The sequence below is a fragment of the Globicephala melas genome, chromosome 19 (genome assembly GCF_963455315.2).
Source record: "Globicephala melas chromosome 19, mGloMel1.2, whole genome shotgun sequence".
Classification (NCBI taxonomy): Eukaryota; Metazoa; Chordata; class Mammalia; order Artiodactyla; family Delphinidae; genus Globicephala; species Globicephala melas.
In genome coordinates, this window is record NC_083332.1 from 34012049 (window position 1) to 34033155 (window position 21107).

The 21107-nt window shown below is 56.1% G+C and overlaps 2 protein-coding genes and 1 pseudogene across 2 annotated transcripts; all 3 read right to left on the reverse strand.

Annotated features, from left to right (window-relative positions):
* Positions 1-8521: 8521 nt before the first annotated feature.
* LOC115850523 (metallothionein-1E-like) lies at positions 8522-10232 on the reverse strand (annotated as a pseudogene).
* A 2834-nt stretch (positions 10233-13066) lies between these two features.
* LOC115850521 (metallothionein-1E) lies at positions 13067-14814 on the reverse strand. Its single transcript, XM_030852223.3, has 3 exons — positions 14318-14814; positions 13641-13706; positions 13067-13290 (listed from the first exon to the last, which is right to left on the reverse strand). The coding sequence occupies exons 1-3, from the start codon at positions 14343-14345 to the stop codon at positions 13199-13201; spliced, it is 186 nt and encodes a 61-aa protein (XP_030708083.1). The 5' UTR covers positions 14346-14814; the 3' UTR covers positions 13067-13198.
* A 4748-nt stretch (positions 14815-19562) lies between these two features.
* Positions 19563-21060, reverse strand: LOC132593939 (metallothionein-1E-like). The gene is made up of 3 exons (XM_060288996.1): positions 21033-21060; positions 20388-20453; positions 19563-19677 (listed from the first exon to the last, which is right to left on the reverse strand). Exons 1-3 carry the CDS (start codon positions 21058-21060, stop codon positions 19586-19588), a joined length of 186 nt encoding a protein of 61 aa, XP_060144979.1. The 3' UTR covers positions 19563-19585.
* Positions 21061-21107: the final 47 nt, after the last annotated feature.

Sequence of the window (21107 nt, forward strand, 5' to 3'; positions counted from 1 at the left end):
CTTCCCCAGGGGCGGCATCATTGTAGGTGATAGGCAGACCTGGCGGTAAATAACAAAGCGAGACAAGTGGATAGAGTTCCCTTTGAGTAGTCCTGACAGTTACTCACCATGGAGTCCATGCCAAGCCTTGTTAGTCACTTTTGCTCTTTGAGTTGTCACACCAACCGGGAAGGGAGACAGCAGTCAGGAGCCCGCTTCCCAAAGTCCAAAGTCCCTACAGTACAGGGAGGCTACTGAGGCAGGCACACAGGGCTGGGGAGTGGTGCCCTGCCTGCTTCTGTGTTTTTGTCGCTTCGCAGGTGAAAGAGGGAGTCAGTGAGCAAGCTCCCCTTTGGCCCAGAGCTGTGTCCTCGGCCCGTCTCTACCATGTCCAGCTCAATCCTGGGGGCGACCAAGGTGACACAGTAGGAATGTATTTATGATTTTGTGGCTACCTTCTGACTCTCTCCTTCAGTAGCGTTCGAGAGGTTTCTTTTGGTATAACGTATTTCAGAAAATCACTGAAAAGAAAATGGTAAGGAAATCCTGATGCAGGTGACAGCAGAAGTGGCAGGACCCTTCTGTGTCTGTGAGGAGGACACCGACTGTGCTCCTCACGGCTTTCTATCTGTAGTGTCGACGGCTCTTTGCGTGAAGGCAGGATAACCCTCTCGGGGGTACTGGTCCCACGCTCACAGGGTCGATGGGGACGGCCCAGAGCACAGAGCGAAACACACCGTCCTTGCTTGCGTGTCTGGAAGGAGAACAGTGTCTCCTAGGCTGATGATAACAAATAAATCAATAGATAAATAAATGAATGGGTGATGTGATCGATTGCTCACTGAGTGCCCAGTATATTCTGACCTTCTTGGCATGTATTCAGTTCTTTAATCCCGAGAGCCAGACACTATTATTTTCCCTTTAGAGCAGAGCAGACGGAGCCACAGAGAGGTTATGTCCCATGGCTGTACGTGGCACAGATGGGACTGGCCCTCCTGCAGGCTGACTGCAGCCCCGCGCCCAACCGGACACCGTGTCATCCCACGAAGGGTGAGAACACTGAACACCTGGCACAGAGGCAGCAGTGGGAGAGCCCTGAGCCGGCAGCCAGAACCCTCCGCACAGCTCTGTGACCTCTCTGGGCTTCGGCCTCCCACCTCTGCAGCCAGGAGCACAGCTGGACTGTCTCCGAAGACCCTGCAGCCCTGAAAAAGGAGAGGCCGGACTCAGCCTCCAGTGATGTCATAACCGGCACCGTGTGGCCGGGAGGTGAGACAGCTGCAGTGTAGGTTTAGTCCTCTGAGTATAGGCTGTGTGCCCTTGGGTAAGTTGCTTAACCTCTCTGGAACTGGCACCATCACTCCAGACCATGCAGGTTCACCGAGTCTGTCCAAACGCTGTGGCGGTGACTCGTTCCACGGGGCTTGTTGGAGGACATCCCCACGCCCTCTGGCCCTGGATAAGCAAGGTTCCTATCCATCTCTGCCCTCACCATGAGCTTGCTTGCAAACCAGGGAGCCTTTCTCCAGGAGCTTGTCGGGAGCTCAAGGATTCTCTGTGCACAGATGTCAGTGTGGAGAGAGCGATCGTACGGGACACCTTGCGGGAAGCCCGAGCTGGGAGCCAGGCCACTATCTCGCTTATTCCCCCTCATTGACATTAATCTTTTGTATCGAAAGGAGGAAATGAAATCTCAGAGAGTATCAGTGACTTGCCAGGTCAGGAAGTGGCACGGTGGCTGTGAACCTGAGTGCCTGACGCCGACGCCCACGCACGCAGCACGGGCCGGCTCCCGAAATGCCCTGTGCACTCGGGGCACCTGTGGCCCATCTTGGTCCTGACTTCTGAGCCACGTGTCTCCTCTTTCTCTCGGAGTGCCCATCAAATAGGAGTTCCCTCCCCAGACCGCCAGGGGGCCCAACACCTGAAATAGACTACCCGTTCCCTCAGCACACACTTGTTGCTAATAAACCCCACCAGGCCCCCCCCACCCCACCCCCCGCCACGCACTGCAGCACCACCATCACTCTGCAGAGGAACACGTGAAGTCCTTCTTCTGAAACCAGGTCTCAGGGAAACAGCCGGGAAATTCCCACCAAATCCAAATCACTTTCTTTCGGGGTGTCAGGGAGCCACGGGCTGGTTTTTGAGGGAAGGGAAGATGTCAGCCTGACCTAGGGAGGTACTTGCGAAGATTCAGAGCCAAGCCCCTGCAGGGAGCTGTCACGGGTGGCGAGTGTCCTGTCCGTAGCCCTGGGCAAGCCAAGACTGAGGTTCCCTGTGGGGAGGCAGGGGGCAGAGCTGCTCCAGGCGTGTGTGGTCCACACAGTGGGGCATCTGTGAAGTGTTCCCAGGACTCGGGCACACTTTCAACGTACGTGCAGCATATGAGAGCGTCCAGTTTCCAGAATTGCTCCTCCACGTGTGAAGGTGGTTTTACGTGTTGAAGGGAAAACTGGGTGTCACATATCGTGTCCTTTGACGTGTTTTCTTCGCGATCCGTTTTCCTGACCAGGGTGAAAACTGTGGCAGAAAATACAAAGAGGTCTTTCCAGGGTGTTTTAGACGCAAGCCCCGTGCAGAAGTCACACGAGAGGGGTGTGGGATTCCATCCCCTCTGGGTACTTTTCTAGGCTCTCATCACCGAGCGCTGAGTTTGGCAGGGGCCCCCAGAGAAGGAAAATGAGAAATGGGCAACTTTCTCTGCAATCCGTCCTCCTAAGGGGAATAGAGGGAGTGTGTCCTCTGTGTGTCCAATGCCCTATGTCATCTGGCGAGGGTATCCTTTGGAGCTGAGAAACGGAAGCTCAAATTAACCTAAGCGGCTAAGACGCTCAGTGTGTGTGTTTTGGGGGTGTGGGGTGTGTGTGGGGGTACTCTTTGGTCCAGAGCCGAGGTCTCTGCACGTCCAGTCCAGTTCCCCACGCCAGCCCTGATGGGCACGGAGTCTCTTTGTCCAAGACACACCAAGGAAGACAGAGCCAGAGTAAAGTCCACAGCTTTTATTACAAGTCACAGATTTCATAGAAAAAGGAATGTAGCGTCAGGTCCGGTTGTATGAAAAACGGTAAAATGCAGGTTTGTCCTGGTTGCTCTGTGGACACCCGGGGCAGGCTCTCCGCGACATCAGGCACAGCAGCTGCACTTGTCCGAGGCCCCTTTGCAGACGCAGCCCTGGGCACACTTGGCGCAGCCCTGGGCACACTTGGCGCAGCCCACGGGGCAGCAGGAGCAGCAGCCTGGGGAGGCAAGGGCAGCGTGCAGTCGGACCACGCGTTGTCCGGAACCACCCTTCCCAGCAGCAGGCCTGGCCCCAGCCGCCCTCGGGCCCAGACCCTGAGTTTACGATGGTGTCCTCTGTCCTGAGGTAATTGCTCTCAGACACTAGGTTCAGGTTGCCCGGCCCATCTGTGCCCAGGACAGGGCACAGCGCCTTGGAGAGACAGTGAGCAGGGCCTCTGGGGACAGGAGAAAGCCAGCCCCCAGCACCACCAGTGATGTGAGCCAAGTCCTCAGGATCAAAGTGGAGGCAAAGCCCGCACAGAGCAGCTCCCGCTTGGGATAGGGAAGCTCTGGGCTGCTTCGACAGGGAGGGGCTGCACCAGGTCCGAGAAGCCACGCACGGCCACTGGTTCCTGTCCCTAAAGTGCTTCAGTCCCTGAGAGGAGTCGGAAGCGGGACTCAGGAGGCAGGAGGACTAGTTCTAGTGACAGGTCTGAGGTTGTTTGTCGGTGACCCGTCTGGGCCTCAGTCTCCCTGTTCTCTAGTGCGCGCCTGGGTCTCGGTCATGCCGAAGGTGATTCCAGCTCTGACTGTGAATCCCTTCCTGGTGAGGGGGGTGCCGGGAAGTCTGGTCCCTGTCCTGCTCCTGCCTGCCTGCTGAGCTCTGGGCCCCCTCCTCGCACTCAGCCCAGACCCCGCATTCCCAGAGAAGGCCCCGCACACTCACTCTTCTTGCAGGAGGCGCATCTGCAGGCTTTGCAGGTGCAGGTGCAGGATCCAGCGCAGCCGCAGGAGCCGCCTGCCGGGAAGGGAAAGGAGGCCAGCAGTGAGCAGGGACGGGGATGCAGGAGCCACAGCAGACGGTCAGCAATGCCTCCCTGAGCCCTCCTCCTCTGTCAGGACCCAGCCCTGGGAGCTCGTGTCCACTCGGGCGGATAGAGAAGCCCCAGCTCCTCTCTTCTGGTCCAAGGAGAGTAAGTCCCCTCCTGATGGGACTCCACAGGGAAGGTCCCGGGCTCCAGACGCAGCCCAGGCCGACTGGGGCCGGGGGCCGGGGCCCATGGCCTGAACCCTAAAGAGGCAGCGTCCCCTCCTCCCATCAAATCGTGGCAGGTCCGAGACCGCCTCCAAACGCTGGGTCCCGGTCTAGCAATCCCCTGACCTGCCGGGTGACCTCAAGAAGGACAGCCTGGAGCCTCCGTGCCCTCAGTGTCAACGGAGAGGCAAAGGGAGACTGACGTGCCCTCAGGAGCCTGGCTACCAAGAAAGCCCTGGACCCGTGACAGGAGTCCTCCTGAGCTCAAACTCAAAGCCCTCCCTTCTCGTCCTGTGCCTGGGAAGGGGGCATCCTAAGGCTCAAAGGCAGGGCTCCCTTACCAGTGGGGCAGGAGCACTTGGGGTCCATCTGGAGGAGGAGTGAGGCCCGAGGTCCAAAGCAAGGGGCGAAGCCGCTTCACGGGTCCGGTGGGGGCCGTGTGGGAGCGAGGAGCCCGGGGGCTCAGTTATAGGCCGAGGAGGCGGCCCGGGCGCAGAGGCCCCGCCCCCGCCTTGCACCCGCCCCGCGGCTCCGCGCCCGCGCCGCCCGCGCCGCCCGTGCCGCCCGCAGCGCCCTGGGCCGGGCTGTGAGCAACAGGCGGGGCCGAGCGCCCGATTCCACGTCGGTGCCGGCTGGAGCGGAGGAACCGGGTGCCGTGCGGTAAGCGGTGTCCCAGCCCCCTGGCCGCCCCTTCCCAATGTGCCCGACGGGAGCAGCCACCGTGTTGGCGGCTTGTGCAGGAATCCGGCTCCCGCGTCCGCCGGTCTTCCCCGCCCCAGGCCCCAGGCCCCGCGCCGCCGGCCTCCGGGTCGCCGTTTCCTGCAGCCTGAGAACAGCCCCCGCCTCCCGCTCGTGTCCCTGGCTTGGCTGGAGCCGGGGAGCGGTGTCAGAGAGCGCAGGCGGATGTGACCCTCACCACCGTTTGGCCGACCCCATGCGTCCCCGGGCGTTGCCAGCCCCGGTCCCCACCACGGTCCTTTGGAAGCGTTTTTCCGGTACCGCCTCCTGTAACCGCAGCGCGGTGAACATTGCCTTCAGCCGCGAGGCGTCACTTGTGTTTTCCTTTCCTGGAGGGATCCTGGCTCATTTGTCCGGGGGCTTCTTTGCCTAAACTTTCCAGGGGCGCTCCTCACTGTAGCCGGTCCACCCCCACGCCAGGGTGGAGGTTCCCTCATCATGGGATGCTTCCCCAGGGGCGGCATCATTGTAGGTGATAGGCAGACCTGGCGGTAAATAACAAAGCGAGACAAGTGGATAGAGTTCCCTTTGAGTAGTCCTGACAGTTACTCACCATGGAGTCCATGCCAAGCCTTGTTAGTCACTTTTGCTCTTTGAGTTGTCACACCAACCGGGAAGGGAGACAGCAGTCAGGAGCCCGCTTCCCAAAGTCCAAAGTCCCTACAGTACAGGGAGGCTACTGAGGCAGGCACACAGGGCTGGGGAGTGGTGCCCTGCCTGCTTCTGTGTTTTTGTCGCTTCGCAGCTGAAAGAGGGAGTCAGTGAGCAAGCTCCCCTTTGGCCCAGAGCTGTGTCCTCGGCCCGTCTCTACCATGTCCAGCTCAATCCTGGGGGCGACCAAGGTGACACAGTAGGAATGTATTTATGATTTTGTGGCTACCTTCTGACTCTCTCCTTCAGTAGCGTTCGAGAGGTTTCTTTTGGTATAACGTATTTCAGAAAATCACTGAAAAGAAAATGGTAAGGAAATCCTGATGCAGGTGACAGCAGAAGTGGCAGGACCCTTCTGTGTCTGTGAGGAGGACACCGACTGTGCTCCTCACGGCTTTCTATCTGTAGTGTCGACGGCTCTTTGCGTGAAGGCAGGATAACCCTCTCGGGGGTACTGGTCCCACGCTCACAGGGTCGATGGGGACGGCCCAGAGCACAGAGCGAAACACACCGTCCTTGCTTGCGTGTCTGGAAGGAGAACAGTGTCTCCTAGGCTGATGATAACAAATAAATCAATAGATAAATAAATGAATGGGTGATGTGATCGATTGCTCACTGAGTGCCCAGTATATTCTGACCTTCTTGGCATGTATTCAGTTCTTTAATCCCGAGAGCCAGACACTATTATTTTCCCTTTAGAGCAGAGCAGACGGAGCCACAGAGAGGTTATGTCCCATGGCTGTACGTGGCACAGATGGGACTGGCCCTCCTGCAGGCTGACTGCAGCCCCGCGCCCAACCGGACACCGTGTCATCCCACGAAGGGTGAGAACACTGAACACCTGGCACAGAGGCAGCAGTGGGAGAGCCCTGAGCCGGCAGCCAGAACCCTCCGCACAGCTCTGTGACCTCTCTGGGCTTCGGCCTCCCACCTCTGCAGCCAGGAGCACAGCTGGACTGTCTCCGAAGACCCTGCAGCCCTGAAAAAGGAGAGGCCGGACTCAGCCTCCAGTGATGTCATAACCGGCACCGTGTGGCCGGGAGGTGAGACAGCTGCAGTGTAGGTTTAGTCCTCTGAGTATAGGCTGTGTGCCCTTGGGTAAGTTGCTTAACCTCTCTGGAACTGGCACCATCACTCCAGACCATGCAGGTTCACCGAGTCTGTCCAAACGCTGTGGCGGTGACTCGTTCCACGGGGCTTGTTGGAGGACATCCCCACGCCCTCTGGCCCTGGATAAGCAAGGTTCCTATCCATCTCTGCCCTCACCATGAGCTTGCTTGCAAACCAGGGAGCCTTTCTCCAGGAGCTTGTCGGGAGCTCAAGGATTCTCTGTGCACAGATGTCAGTGTGGAGAGAGCGATCGTACGGGACACCTTGCGGGAAGCCCGAGCTGGGAGCCAGGCCACTATCTCGCTTATTCCCCCTCATTGACATTAATCTTTTGTATCGAAAGGAGGAAATGAAATCTCAGAGAGTATCAGTGACTTGCCAGGTCAGGAAGTGGCACGGTGGCTGTGAACCTGAGTGCCTGACGCCGACGCCCACGCACGCAGCACGGGCCGGCTCCCGAAATGCCCTGTGCACTCGGGGCACCTGTGGCCCATCTTGGTCCTGACTTCTGAGCCACGTGTCTCCTCTTTCTCTCGGAGTGCCCATCAAATAGGAGTTCCCTCCCCAGACCGCCAGGGGGCCCAACACCTGAAATAGACTACCCGTTCCCTCAGCACACACTTGTTGCTAATAAACCCCACCAGGCCCCCCCCCCACCCCGCCACGCACTGCAGCACCACCATCACTCTGCAGAGGAACACGTGAAGTCCTTCTTCTGAAACCAGGTCTCAGGGAAACAGCCGGGAAATTCCCACCAAATCCAAATCACTTTCTTTCGGGGTGTCAGGGAGCCACGGGCTGGTTTTTGAGGGAAGGGAAGATGTCAGCCTGACCTAGGGAGGTACTTGCGAAGATTCAGAGCCAAGCCCCTGCAGGGAGCTGTCACGGGTGGCGAGTGTCCTGTCCGTAGCCCTGGGCAAGCCAAGACTGAGGTTCCCTGTGGGGAGGCAGGGGGCAGAGCTGCTCCAGGCGTGTGTGGTCCACACAGTGGGGCATCTGTGAAGTGTTCCCAGGACTCGGGCACACTTTCAACGTACGTGCAGCATATGAGAGCGTCCAGTTTCCAGAATTGCTCCTCCACGTGTGAAGGTGGTTTTACGTGTTGAAGGGAAACCTGGGTGTCACATATCGTGTCCTTTGACGTGTTTTCTTCGCGATCCGTTTTCCCGACCAGGGTGAAAACTGTGGCAGAAAATACAAAGAGGTCTTTCCAGGGTGTTTTAGACGCAAGCCCCGTGCAGAAGTCACACGAGAGGGGTGTGGGATTCCATCCCCTCTGGGTACTTTTCTAGGCTCTCATCACCGAGCGCTGAGTTTGGCAGGGGCCCCCAGAGAAGGAAAATGAGAAATGGGCAACTTTCTCTGCAATCCGTCCTCCTAAGGGGAATAGAGGGAGTGTGTCCTCTGTGTGTCCAATGCCCTATGTCATCTGGCGAGGGTATCCTTTGGAGCTGAGAAACGGAAGCTCAAATTAACCTAAGCGGCTAAGACGCTCAGTGTGTGTGTTTTGGGGGTGTGGGGTGTGTGGGGGGGTACTCTTTGGTCCAGAGCCGAGGTCTCTGCACGTCCAGTCCAGTTCCCCACGCCAGCCCTGATGGGCACGGAGTCTCTTTGTCCAAGACACACCAAGGAAGACAGAGCCAGAATAAAGTCAACAGCTTTTATTACAAGTCACAGATTTCATAGAAAAAGCAATGTAGCGTCAGGTCCGGTTGTATGAAAAACGGTAAAATGCAGGTTTGTCCTGGTTGCTCTGTGGACACCCGGGGCAGGCTCTCCGCGACATCAGGCACAGCAGCTGCACTTGTCCGAGGCCCCTTTGCAGACGCAGCCCTGGGCACACTTGGCGCAGCCCACGGGGCAGCAGGAGCAGCAGCCTGGGGAGGCAAGGGCAGCGTGCGGTCGGACCACGCGTTGTCCGGAACCACCCTTCCCAGCAGCAGGCCTGGCCCCAGCCGCCCTCGGGCCCAGACCCTGAGTTTACGATGGTGTCCTCTGTCCTGAGGTAATTGCTCTCAGACACTAGGTTCAGGTTGCCCGGCCCATCTGTGCCCAGGACAGGGCACAGCGCCTTGGAGAGACAGTGAGCAGGGCCTCTGGGGACAGGAGAAAGCCAGCCCCCAGCACCACCAGTGATGTGAGCCAAGTCCTCAGGATCAAAGTGGAGGCAAAGCCCGCACAGAGCAGCTCCCGCTCGGGATAGGGAAGCTCTGGGCTGCTTCGACAGGGAGGGGCTGCACCAGGTCCGAGAAGCCACGCACGGCCACTGGTTCCTGTCCCTAAAGTGCTTCAGTCCCTGAGAGGAGTCGGAAGCGGGACTCAGGAGGCAGGAGGACTAGTTCTAGTGACAGGTCTGAGGTTGTTTGTCGGTGACCCGTCTGGGCCTCAGTCTCCCTGTTCTCTAGTGCGCGCCTGGGTCTCGGTCATGCCGAAGGCGATTCCAGCTCTGACTGTGAATCCCTTCCTGGTGAGGGGGGTGCCGGGAAGTTTGGTCACTGTCCTGCTCCTGCCTGCCTGCTGAGCTCTGGGCCCCCTCCTCGCACTCAGCCCAGACCCCGCCTTCCCAGAGAAGGCCCCGCACACTCACTCTTCTTGCAGGAGGCGCATCTGCAGGCTTTGCAGGTGCAGGAGCCAGCGCAGCCTCAGGAGCCGCCTGCCAGGAAGGGAAAGGCCAGCAGTGAGCAGGGACGGGGATGCAGGAGCTACAGCAGACGGTCAGCAATGCCTCCCTGAGCCCTCCTCCTCTGTCAGGACCCAGCCCTGGGAGCTCGTGTCCACTCGGGCGGATAGAGAAGCCCCAGCTCCTCTCTTCTGGTCCAAGGAGAGTAGGTCCCCTCCTGATGGGACTCCACAGGGAAGGTCCCGGGCTCCAGACGCAGCCCAGGCCGACTGGGGCCGGGGGCCGGGGCCCATGGCCTGAACCCCAAAGAGGCAGCGTCCCCTCCTCCCATCAAGTCCTGGCAGCTCCGAGGCCTCCTGCAAACGCTGGGTCACGGTCTAGGAATCACCTGACCTGCTTAGTGACCTAAAGAAAGACAGTCTTGAGCCTCTTTACTCTCAAAAATAGAGGCTGGAAATCTTTGTCGGTCTAGTGGTTTGGAGTCAGCGCTCTCACTTCCTAGTGTCTGGGTTGAATCCCTGGTCAGGGAACTAAGCTCCGACAAGCCGAGTGGTACGGCGAAGAAAAAGAAAAAAAAAATAGATTGAAAATATCCTGTCGCTGCCCTGGCTAGGAAGAAAGCACTGGGTGAACCGTGGGCGTCCACTTGTGCTCAAATTCAAAATTCTTCCTCATGTAACCCCAGGGCCACTCTGTCCTGTGCCTGAGAAGCGGGCATCCAAGGCCCAGAGCCAGGGGTTCGTTACCAGTGGCGCAGGAACAGTTGGGGTCCATTTGGAGGCGACGTGAGGCCGGGGATCGAAAGCAAGCGGGCAAGAGGCACCTGAGCTGGTGGAAGGCGTGTCGAGCCTAGGAGCCTGCTTGCAGTGTTTGTTCCCAGAGGAGGCGGCCCGGGCGCAGAGGTCCCACCCACTCCTTGCACCCTCCCCGCGTCTGCGCCGCCCGCCCGCAGCGCCCGGGGCCGGGCTGTGAGCAACAGTCGGGGCCGAGCGCAGGATTCTCCCAGTGCGCATGGGTCCGCTCTGCGCACGGGAGAGCCGAGTTTGGTGCCTGCTCGCGCGTAGGGACTGTTTGCCAGGAAGTACGCGGTGTCCTAGCCTCCCTGTCCGCCCCTCCCGATTTTCCCGAGGGCGGCAGCCACCTTGTTCCCGGATTTTCCAGCAACCCAGCCTCTGCGTCTCGCTGTCTTCCCCACCCCCGGCCCCCGCGCTGTTGTCTTCAGGTTCACCCTTTCCGGAGCCCGTGTGCAACCCTAGTCTCGCGCTCACGTCCCAGGCGTGGCAGGATCCTGGGAGCTGTGTGCAGAGACTGGTGGTGGATGTGACCTTCACCACCAATCCTCCGACTCCCTCTTCCCCCACCATTTCCTGTCCTGGTCCCCACGATGGTCCTTAGGCAGCGTTTCTCTAACGTTTCTCCGAAAGAGCACCACGGCCAACTCAGGCCTCTGCCTCCCATCCTTCCTTCTGTTCTCCACTACTGAATGGATGGATGGGCACATTTGTCCCTATGCTCCTGGCCTGAACTTGCCAGGGGTTTTCCTGATCCTAGCCAGTCCACCCTGCTCCGGGATGGAGGTTCCCAAAGCATGAGATCCCACCCCATGGAAGGGATCATTGTAAGTGATGGGCAGACCTGGCATTAAATAACAAAGCATGAAAAGTGGTTATTTCCCTTTCAGTGTTCAGCAGTGGGGAGAGCACTGAGCAGGCAGTCAGATCCCTCTGCACAGCTCTGTGACCTCTCTGGACTTCAGTCTCCCATCTCTGCCGCCAGAAGCACAGCTAGACTGTCTCAGAGGACCCTTCCAGCTGTGAATAATGATAGGCAGGACTCAGCATTCAGTGACCTCATAATCAGCGACCTTTGGCAAGGAGGTGAGACAGCCTTGCTATAGGTTCAGACCTCTGGATATGATCTGTGTGCCCTTAGGCAGGTTGCTTAAACTGGGTAGCTGGCACAATCATTCCAGCCCCTGCAGGTTCACTCTGTTACTGGTTCATTGTAGATCAAGTGATATGAAGGGTGGGCATTGATTTTGTGTTTCTCCAAATGGTGTGGCAGCATCTTATCCTAGGGGGGCTACTGCAGGGCATCCACACTCCCCCTGCCAGTGGATCAGTAAATTTGCAATCAAACTTTAACCTCCAGCCTGGAGTAATGCTTGCAAAACCATGAGCCTTTCCCCAAGAGCTTGTTGGAATTAAACAAGATTCTGTCCCAGTAAAGTCACTGTGAACAGAAGCATCATAATAGACACTGTTTATTAAGCCCTAGTGAGGAGCTAGGCCACTCTCAATACCACATAGGGATATAATCTCCTTTTTATAGGAAATGGAGACTTAGAGAGGTTGAGCGACTCATTTAGGATATGCGGCTGGTAAGTGCCACTGTGGTCTGTGAACCAAGACTGCCTGACACCAGCACCCATGCACCCAGCACAGGCTGGCTCCTGAACTCCCCTCTGCACACAGGACACCTGTGGGTGAGTGTGGGCCTGACACTTGGGCCACGTGACTCCTCGTTCTCTTTGACTTTACATCAAACAGCAAATCCATCCAAAAGTTGTCAGGAGGACTAGCTATTGCCATTATTTACAAGTCACTGAGCGCCTCACTCCTTCCTAATAAATACCACCACAACTTTGTAAATGCAGAATTTGACGCTACCCTGCACAGGCAGACGTGAAGTCCTCCATCTGGAACCAGTTTCCAGGTACCTGCCTCTTGTTGGGAAATGGCTGGGTATTACCTGCAAATTCCTAGTCAGTTTGCTGGTTTCAAGTAACCAAGGGCTGGAGTTTGAAGGTAGAGTTCAGCCTGACCTTAAGGAACTTCCAAAGATTCAGAGCCAACTCACCGCAGGGAGCTCTCAGGGGTAGCAGGTGTCCTGTCACTGGCACTGGGCCAGCCAAGACACATGTTCCCTGTGGGGATGGGGGGGAAGAGCTACTCCAGGTGTGGGTGGTCCACATAGTGGGGTGTCCACATAGTGGGGTGTTTGAAAGTGTTTTCAGCGTTCAACATACTCCTTTGATGAACACGTGGGTTTTTTTAATAATTGAAGTATAGCTGATTTACAGTATTGTGTTAGTTTCAAGTGAACAAACATGTTTTTACTTTTTAAATTTTTCCTGTATTACTCTGTTCTTCATATATTTATTCAGATTTATTGAATCAAAAATTGGGTTTTGTATCCTTTTAAATTTTTCTTAGTAGTTCACTTAATTTTATTTTACCACAGTTTAGGTTTGTGAAGTTGGAAAATAAAAACCACAGCTAGAAAATTCACACGTCTTTCAGTGCAGGGAGTTTGAGACTTCCAGGTAACTGGAGGTGTGATTCCAACTTCTTTAGAGTCTATCAAGCCTAAAATCTATGAGGAAGTGAAGTTAGCCAGGGAAATCAGAGGATGGGAAATGAGGCATTGAGAAGCCACCAACCCTTGCCATGTCACCAACCCTTGACATGAGAATGGAGGGGACCTTGTATCTGCTCGACACCCTTAGAGCATCTGGTCTAATGCTGTTCCGTGTTACGCAGATGAACCCAGTGAGGGAGTGTGTCTTGTCTTAGGCACTCAGTTTGCTAGGGACTCACATTTTGTTCCAGTACCCAAGTCTCTGCACTTCTCACCCAGTCTCCTACACCAGCCCTGGATGGCACAAAAGCCCTTATTCCCAATGCACAGAAAAGAAAGGCGAGTCGGAATAGTGTCAACAACTTTTATTACCACTTACATATTTCATAGGAAAGGGAATGTAGCAATCAAGTCAGAGCGGTATAAAAACGCAGGTCGGCCCGTGTTCCTCCATTTACACCCGGGGCAGGCTCTCCGTGACATCAGGCACAGCAGCTGCACTTGTCCGAGGCCCCTTTGCAGAGGCAGCCCTGGGCACACTTGGCGCAGCCCACGGGGCAGCAGGAGCAGCAGCCTGGGGAGAGAGGGGCGAAAGCAGATGTCAGCGATGACTTTCCCAGGCTCCTCCTTGCCCACCAGCAGCCCTGCCACAAGCCCTCAGATCCAAAGGACCCCGAGTACAGAAAAACATGCTCTGTTCCAAGACAGTTGGGAGGACCTTGGGGCTTGGCTTCCACTATGAAGTGGCTGCCCTGCCCCAACTAAGCCCAGGACAGGCAGAAAGTCAGAAGCAGCAGTGACAGGTGCCGAAGGGCAAAGGAAGACCAGCCCCCCCGCCAGAGCCATACACTCAGAGCCCGCTCTGGGTTCCCTCCCTCACCGTAGCTGCAGCCCCCAGGTTCCCAGAGAAAGCCCTACACTCACTCTTCTTGCAGGAGGTGCATCTGCAGGCTTTGCAGGTGCAGGAGCCAGCGCAGCCGCAGGAGCCGCCTGCCGGGAAGGGAAAAGCCAGCAGTGAGCAGGGACGGGGATGCAGGAGGCACAGCAGATGGTCAGTAATCCCTCCCTGCAACCTCTTCCTGGGTGCAGGGCCCAGTGCTAGGGACTCCTGTCCAGCATAGAACAGACAGAAGTCTCACCCCTCCTTCTCTGCCCTTCTATGCAAAGGGCTGTGTACTGTCTTGTATTTACCCCACAGGTATGGTCCCAGGCTCCAGAGCCCATTCAGGATGCCTGGGTCTGGTGGCCAGGACCTTTTGTCTGAGCCCATAACAGGCAATGTCCCCTCGCACCCGGCACAGGGAATGCAGAGGCCTGGACAGAGCACTGCGGCCGACCCAGAAGCCCCCTGACACCTGCATGATGTGGCGCAGAACAGCCCTGAGCCTCAGGCCTCTCGCCTCTGAAATGGAAGCCCCAGTTGGATGGAAACACTCTAATGGGGGATGAAGGCGCTTGTCCAGGGAGAAAGCACGTGCCGGGTTAACTACAGACGCCTACTTCAGCTCAAGCTCAAAATGTTCCTCCCTCCTCCAAACCCAGGGATGCTTCTTGGTATTGGGGAAGGGGCATCCTAAGTTCCAGAGCCAGGGGTTCCTCACCAGTGGGGCAGGAGCAGTTCGGGTCCATTTGGAGGCGAGGTGAGGCCGGGGGTCCAAAGCAAGTGGCGAAGAAGAGGGTCTTGGGCCGGTTGGGAGCGTGTTGGAACCTAGCAGCCGGCGGGTTCAGTTTATGCCCAGAGGAGGCGGCCCGGGCGCAGAGGCCCCGCCCCGCCTTGCACGCGGCGCGCGGATCTGCGCCTGTGCAACCGGCAGCCCCCGTTCCGGCTGTGCGCAGCCTGGCGGGCCGAGCGCAGAGTTCCGTGAGCAAAGATTGGGTCGGTGTGCAGCGCTGCGGCCGCCCCTTTGGCGCTAGAACTCGCGGAGGGACGGTGTGCTGGGCGGTTCTCGGTTTCCCAGCTTCCCTGCCCGCCCCTTCCCAAATTTCCCAAGGTAGGCAGTCACCTTTGTTCCGGGATCTTCCAGGAACCCAGTCCCCCCTCTCTTTGCCACCCCAGGCCCCATTGCCTTGGTGCTCAAGTTCGTCTTTTCCGGAACCCGTGTGCGCCGCGCCCGGCCCTCCTCCCCCTCTCCCTCCCGGCCCCCCGGCATGAGCTCACAGGCGGTGGAAAGAGCCGAGGGAGTTGTGTGCAGCGTCCCAGCTGCGGATGTGACGTTTGCCTCCCAGTACTTTTCCTTTCCCTGTGCCCAGAGGGACTTAGGCCCTATTTTTCTGTCTCAGTTTCAAGGCGGACGCTGGCCTCTGTCTGCTCCATCTTTCCTCCACTCTCTAAGTTTGAAAGGATGTATGGGCACATATGTCTGGATCCTTTGCACAAAACTCTCCAGAGACTCTCCACAGCCTAGCCAGCCCACCTCACTCCAGGGAAGTTGTTCAGAAAGTGGGATGCCCCCAGGGGAGGGGTCATTTTAGATGATAGGCAGATCTGGCATCTGCATATCAAGAAAAATAATTGTTTCCCTTTCAATATTACTGACCATTAGACAGCATTGTGTGTGTGTCCCACCTGGTTAATTGTTTATCTTTCAACTCTCACAAAGACTCAAAAAGAGGAATACTGTTATTTATGAGCCCATTTGGCTGGTGGGAAAGGTAAGTCACAAGGATGTTAAATAACTTGCGCAGGGTCACAGAGCTGGGAAGTAGTGCCACCGGGTCTGAATCCAGTCAGCTTCCCAAGGGAAGAAGGTCAAAGATAAAGTTTTCCTTTGGCCCAAAGTTTTCCTTTGATGTATCTTCAACATCAGTGTACTGCTTGAAATCTTTTAAACAGAGAAGCCTCAAGCTTATCAACTCTCCAGGCCCATATCATGATTTTGTTTTCAAGGACCTAGATTGCCTTCTCCTTCTGCAAGACATCATACTGGTCCAGTACACTGATGATATTATGCTGCTCGGAGCTAGTTGCAAGAAGTAGCAACTACTCTAGGCTTATTGGTTAAGACTCTGCAATGGCTGTAAAAAAGCCTATGGAATAGAGAAGATCCCTTAGGGCATCTCTTAGTACTACCCTGCTCTGTGATTAAAGTCAGTGAAAAACTACTATAACAACCCAATCAAGGCAGGACTGATAAAGGCTCAGACCCTTCAAAAATGAAGGTTTGGGTCACCCCAGCATCGTAAAGAACCATGACCAACTGAGATGCTTGCAGGGAGCAAAGGGGATACAGAATAGGTAGTGTAAGAAGATGTTTATAAACGTCAGCTATAACCACATGACCAGTTCCAGAAACAGAAATGACAACTGTAATTGTTAGGAGTACTTCTTCATTATTTTGTTACAAATATGTTTATATATATATGGCAAATATCTTTGTTTTCTTCCCTCTTTTATCCCCTTCTCATATAACATAGAAGGTATTGACTTTACATTGTAGTGTTTACGTGTTGTTAACATCACAGTATTTGTTACGTGATATCAAGTACAAAAGTGACCATCACCCAAGGACTTTGCATCCTCCTCTGGGGATGGTGTTATACATTTTCAGTTGTAGGTAGGATAGTTGTGTCACGTTAGGCAGAAGTATGACCTTGTTATTGTCTTTGTTGGGAGATTAAGCGCGGTTTACGAAGTTGTGTGGGTGCTAGTTTGATAAGTGGTGGTCTATAACGGTTAGTTTTATGTACCCACGTGTTTTAGCTGTCATACCCAATCCTTGGTCACACGCTAGCCTGATGTTGCTGTGAAGATATTTTTCAGATATGATTAACATTTAAATCAGTAGACTTTGAGAAAAGCAGATTACCCTTCATAATGTGGAAGGCCTCATCCAGTCAGTGAAGGCCTTAGAGAAAAACTGAGGTCTCTTGAAGAGGAGGGAATTGGGCCTCCAGACGGCCTTTAGACTCAAGATTGCAACCAACATCAACTCCTACTGGAATTTCCAGGCTGCTGGCTAGCCCTATAAACTTCAGTTGTGCCAGCTTCCACAGTTGCATGAGCCAATTTCTTAAAATAAATCTCTCACTCTCTTTATCTATCTCTCTATCTACCTACCTACCTACATCCTGCTGGTTCTGTTTCTCTGGAGAATGCTAATACAAATATATTTTAAAACATATAAGTCATTAAAGGAAAAATGTTAAGTAAAATACTGGTGCAAGTGGTAGCAAAGGGCACAGACTGTTTTGCTCAGGGTTATAAATCCCCAGTGCTGTTCAGTTGATGAGGACAACATAGGACACACAGCTAGGCACACCACCACTGCTTCTGTGTCTAGAGGTAAATAAATACGCCCTATGTTAACAATAATAATAAATGGCTAACATTGTAGCCACTCACCACGTGCCAAGCACCATACTAAATTCTTTACATGAACTAGTTCTTTAATCTTCTGAATCATATGCTTTTATTTTGCCCCTTTAAAAGTGGGGGAGACCGGGCTTCCCTGGTGGCGCAGTGGTTGGGAGTCTGCCTGCCGATGCAGGGGACACGGGTTCGTGCCCCGGTCCGGGAGGATCCCACATGCTGCGGAACGGCTGGGCCCGTGAGCCATGGCCGCTGAGCCTGCGCATCCGGAGCCTGTGCTCCGCGGCGAGAGAGGCCGCAGCAGCGAGAGGCCCGCGTACCGCAAAAAAAAAAACAAACAAAAACAAAACAAAACAAAAAGTGGAGGAGACTGAGCCACAGAGAGATTATGTCCTGTGGCTGTAAGTGATGCAGGTGAGATTGGCACTCATGCAGGCGGACTGCAGCATCATGCCCTCACCCACGATCTTACACCAGGACTTCATATGACAGATGAGGATGTTGAAAGCTGGCACAGGGGCAGCAATGGGAAGAGCACTGAGCAGGCAGTCTGTATAGTTCTGTGACCTCTCTGGAATTCAGTTTTCCATGTGTCAAGCCAGGAGCACAATCTGTCCATTTCGAGAGGTCCTTCTAACTCTGAATAGTGAGAGGCAGGATTTAGCATTCAGTGACATCATTATCTGCCAGCTGTGGCCAGGGCGTGAGGTCAGCTGTAGTGTGGGTTCAGACCTCTGCCCTCTGAGCTGTGTGACCTTGGGCAGGTTGCTTAACCTCTCTGGAACTGGCACCATCACTCCAGACCATGCAGGTTCACCGAGTCTGTCCAAACGCTGTGGCGGTGACTCGTTCCACGGGGCTTGTTGGAGGACATCCCCACGCCCTCTGGCCCTGGATAAGCAAGGTTCCTATCCATCTCTGCCCTCACCATGAGCTTGCTTGCAAACCAGGGAGCCTTTCTCCAGGAGCTTGTCGGGAGCTCAAGGATTCTCTGTGCACAGATGTCAGTGTGGAGAGAGCGATCGTACGGGACACCGTGGAGAAAGCCCGAGCTGGGAGCCAGGCCACTATCTCGCTTATTCCCCCTCATTGACATTAATCTTTTGTATCGAAAGGAGGAAATGAAATCTCAGAGAGTATCAGTGACTTGCCAGGTCAGGAAGTGGCACGGTGGCTGTGAACCTGAGTGCCTGACGCCGACGCCCACGCACGCAGCACGGGCCGGCTCCCGAAATGCCCTGTGCACTCGGGGCACCTGTGGCCCATCTTGGTCCTGACTTCTGAGCCACGTGTCTCCTCTTTCTCTCGGAGTGCCCATCAAATAGGAGTTCCCTCCCCAGACCGCCAGGGGGCCCAACACCTGAAATAGACTACCCGTTCCCTCAGCACACACTTGTTGCTAATAAACCCCACCAGGCCCCCCCCCACCCCACCCCCGCCACGCACTGCAGCACCACCATCACTCTGCAGAGGAACACGTGAAGTCCTTCTTCTGAAACCAGGTCTCGGAAACAGCCGGGAAATTCCCACCAAATCCAAATCACTTTCTTTCGGGGTGTCAGGGAGCCCCGGGCTGGATTTTGAGGGAAGGGAAGATGTCAGCCTGACCTAGGGAGGTACTTGCGAAGATTCAGAGCCAAGCCCCTGCAGGGAGCTGTCACGGGTGGCGAGTGTCCTGTCCGTAGCCCTGGGCAAGCCAAGACTGAGGTTCCCTGTGGGGAGGCAGGGGGCAGAGCTGCTCCAGGCGTGTGTGGTCCACACAGTGGGGCATCTGTGAAGTGTTCCCAGGACTCGGGCACACTTTCAACGTACGTGCAGCATATGAGAGCGTCCAGTTTCCAGAATTGCTCCTGCACGTGTGAAGGTGGTTTTACGTGTTGAAGGGAAACCTGGGTGTCACATATCGTGTCCTTTGACGTGTTTTCTTCGCGATCCGTTTTCCTGACCAGGGTGAAAACTGTGGCAGAAAATACAAAGAGGTCTTTCCAGGGTGTTTTAGACGCAAGCCCCGTGCAGAAGTCACACGAGAGGGGTGTGGGATTCCATCCCCTCTGGGTACTTTTCTAGGCTCTCATCACCGAGCGCTGAGTTTGGCAGGGGCCCCCAGAGAAGGAAAATGAGAAATGGGCAACTTTCTCTGCAATCCGTCTTCCTAAGGGGAATAGAGGGAGTGTGTCCTCTGTGTGTCCAATGCCCTATGTCATCTGGCGAGGGTATCCTTTGGAGCTGAGAAACGGAAGCTCAAATTAACCTAAGCGGCTAAGACGCTCAGTGTGTGTGTTTTGGGGGTGTGGGGTGTGTGTGGGGGTACTCTTTGGTCCAGAGCCGAGGTCTCTGCACGTCCAGTCCAGTTCCCCACGCCAGCCCTGATGGGCACGGAGTCTCTTTGTCCAAGACAGACCAAGGAAGACAGAGCCAGAATAAAGTCAACAGCTTTTATTACAAGTCACAGATTTCATAGAAAAAGCAATGTAGCGTCAGGTCCGGTTGTATGAAAAACGGTAAAATGCAGGTTTGTCCTGGTTGCTCTGTGGACACCCGGGGCAGGCTCTCCGCGACATCAGGCACAGCAGCTGCACTTGTCCGAGGCCCCTTTGCAGACGCAGCCCTGGGCACACTTGGCGCAGCCCACGGGGCAGCAGGAGCAGCAGCCTGGGGAGGCAAGGGCAGCGTGCGGTCCGACCACGCGTTGTCCGGAACCACCCTTCCCAGCAGCAGGCCTGGCCCCAGCCGCCCTCGGGCCCAGACCCTGAGTTTACGATGGTGTCCTCTGTCCTGAGGTAATTGCTCTCAGACACTAGGTTCAGGTTGCCCGGCCCATCTGTGCCCAGGACAGGGCACAGCGCCTTGGAGAGACAGTGAGCAGGGCCTCTGGGGACAGGAGAAAGCCAGCCCCCAGCACCACCAGTGATGTGAGCCAAGTCCTCAGGATCAAAGTGGAGGCAAAGCCCGCACAGAGCAGCTCCCGCTCGGGATAGGGAAGCTCTGGGCTGCTTCGACAGGGAGGGGCTGCACCAGGTCCGAGAAGCCACGCACGGCCACTGGTTCCTGTCCCTAAAGTGCTTCAGTCCCTGAGAGGAGTCGGAAGCGGGACTCAGGAGGCAGGAGGACTAGTTCTAGTGACAGGTCTGAGGTTGTTTGTCGGTGACCCGTCTGGGCCTCAGTCTCCCTGTTCTCTAGTGCGCGCCTGGGTCTCGGTCATGCCGAAGGTGATTCCAGCTCTGACTGTGAATCCCTTCCTGGTGAGGGGGGTGCCGGGAAGTCTGGTCACTGTCCTGCTCCTGCCTGCCTGCTGAGCTCTGGGCCCCCTCCTCGCACTCAGCCCAGACCCCGCATTCCCAGAGAAGGCCCCGCACACTCACTCTTCTTGCAGGAGGTGCATCTGCAGGCTTTGCAGGTGCAGGAGCCAGCGCAGCCGCAGGAGCCGCCTGCCGGGAAGGGAAAGGAGGCCAGCAGTGAGCAGGGACGGGGATGCAGGAGCCACAGCAGACGGTCAGCAATGCCTCCCTGAGCCCTCCTCCTCTGTCAGGACCCAGCCCTGGGAGCTCCTGTCCACTCGGGCGCATAGAGAAGCCCCAGCTCCTCTCTTCTGGTCCAAGGAGAGTAGGTCCCCTCCTGATGGGACTCCACAGGGAAGGTCCCGGGCTCCAGACGCAGCCCAGGCCGACTGGGGCCGGGGGCCGGGGCCCATGGCCTGAACCCCAAAGAGGCAGCATCCCCTCCTCCCATCAAATCGTGGCAGGTCCGAGGCCTCCTCCAAACGCTGGGTCCCGGTCTAGCAATCCCCTGACCTGCCGGGTGACCTCAAGAAGGACAGCCTGGAGCCTCCGTGCCCTCAGTGTCAACGGAGAGGCAAAGGGAGACTGACGTGCCCTCAGGAGCCTGGCTACCAAGAAAGCCCTGGACCCGTGACAGGAGTCCTCCTGAGCTCAAAACTCAAAGCCCTCCCTTCTCGTCCTGTGCCCGGGAAGGGGGCATCCTAAGGCTCAAAGGCAGGGCTCCCTTACCAGTGGGGCAGGAGCACTTGGGGTCCATCTGGAGGAGGAGTGAGGCCCGAGGTCCAAAGCAAGGGGCGAAGCCGC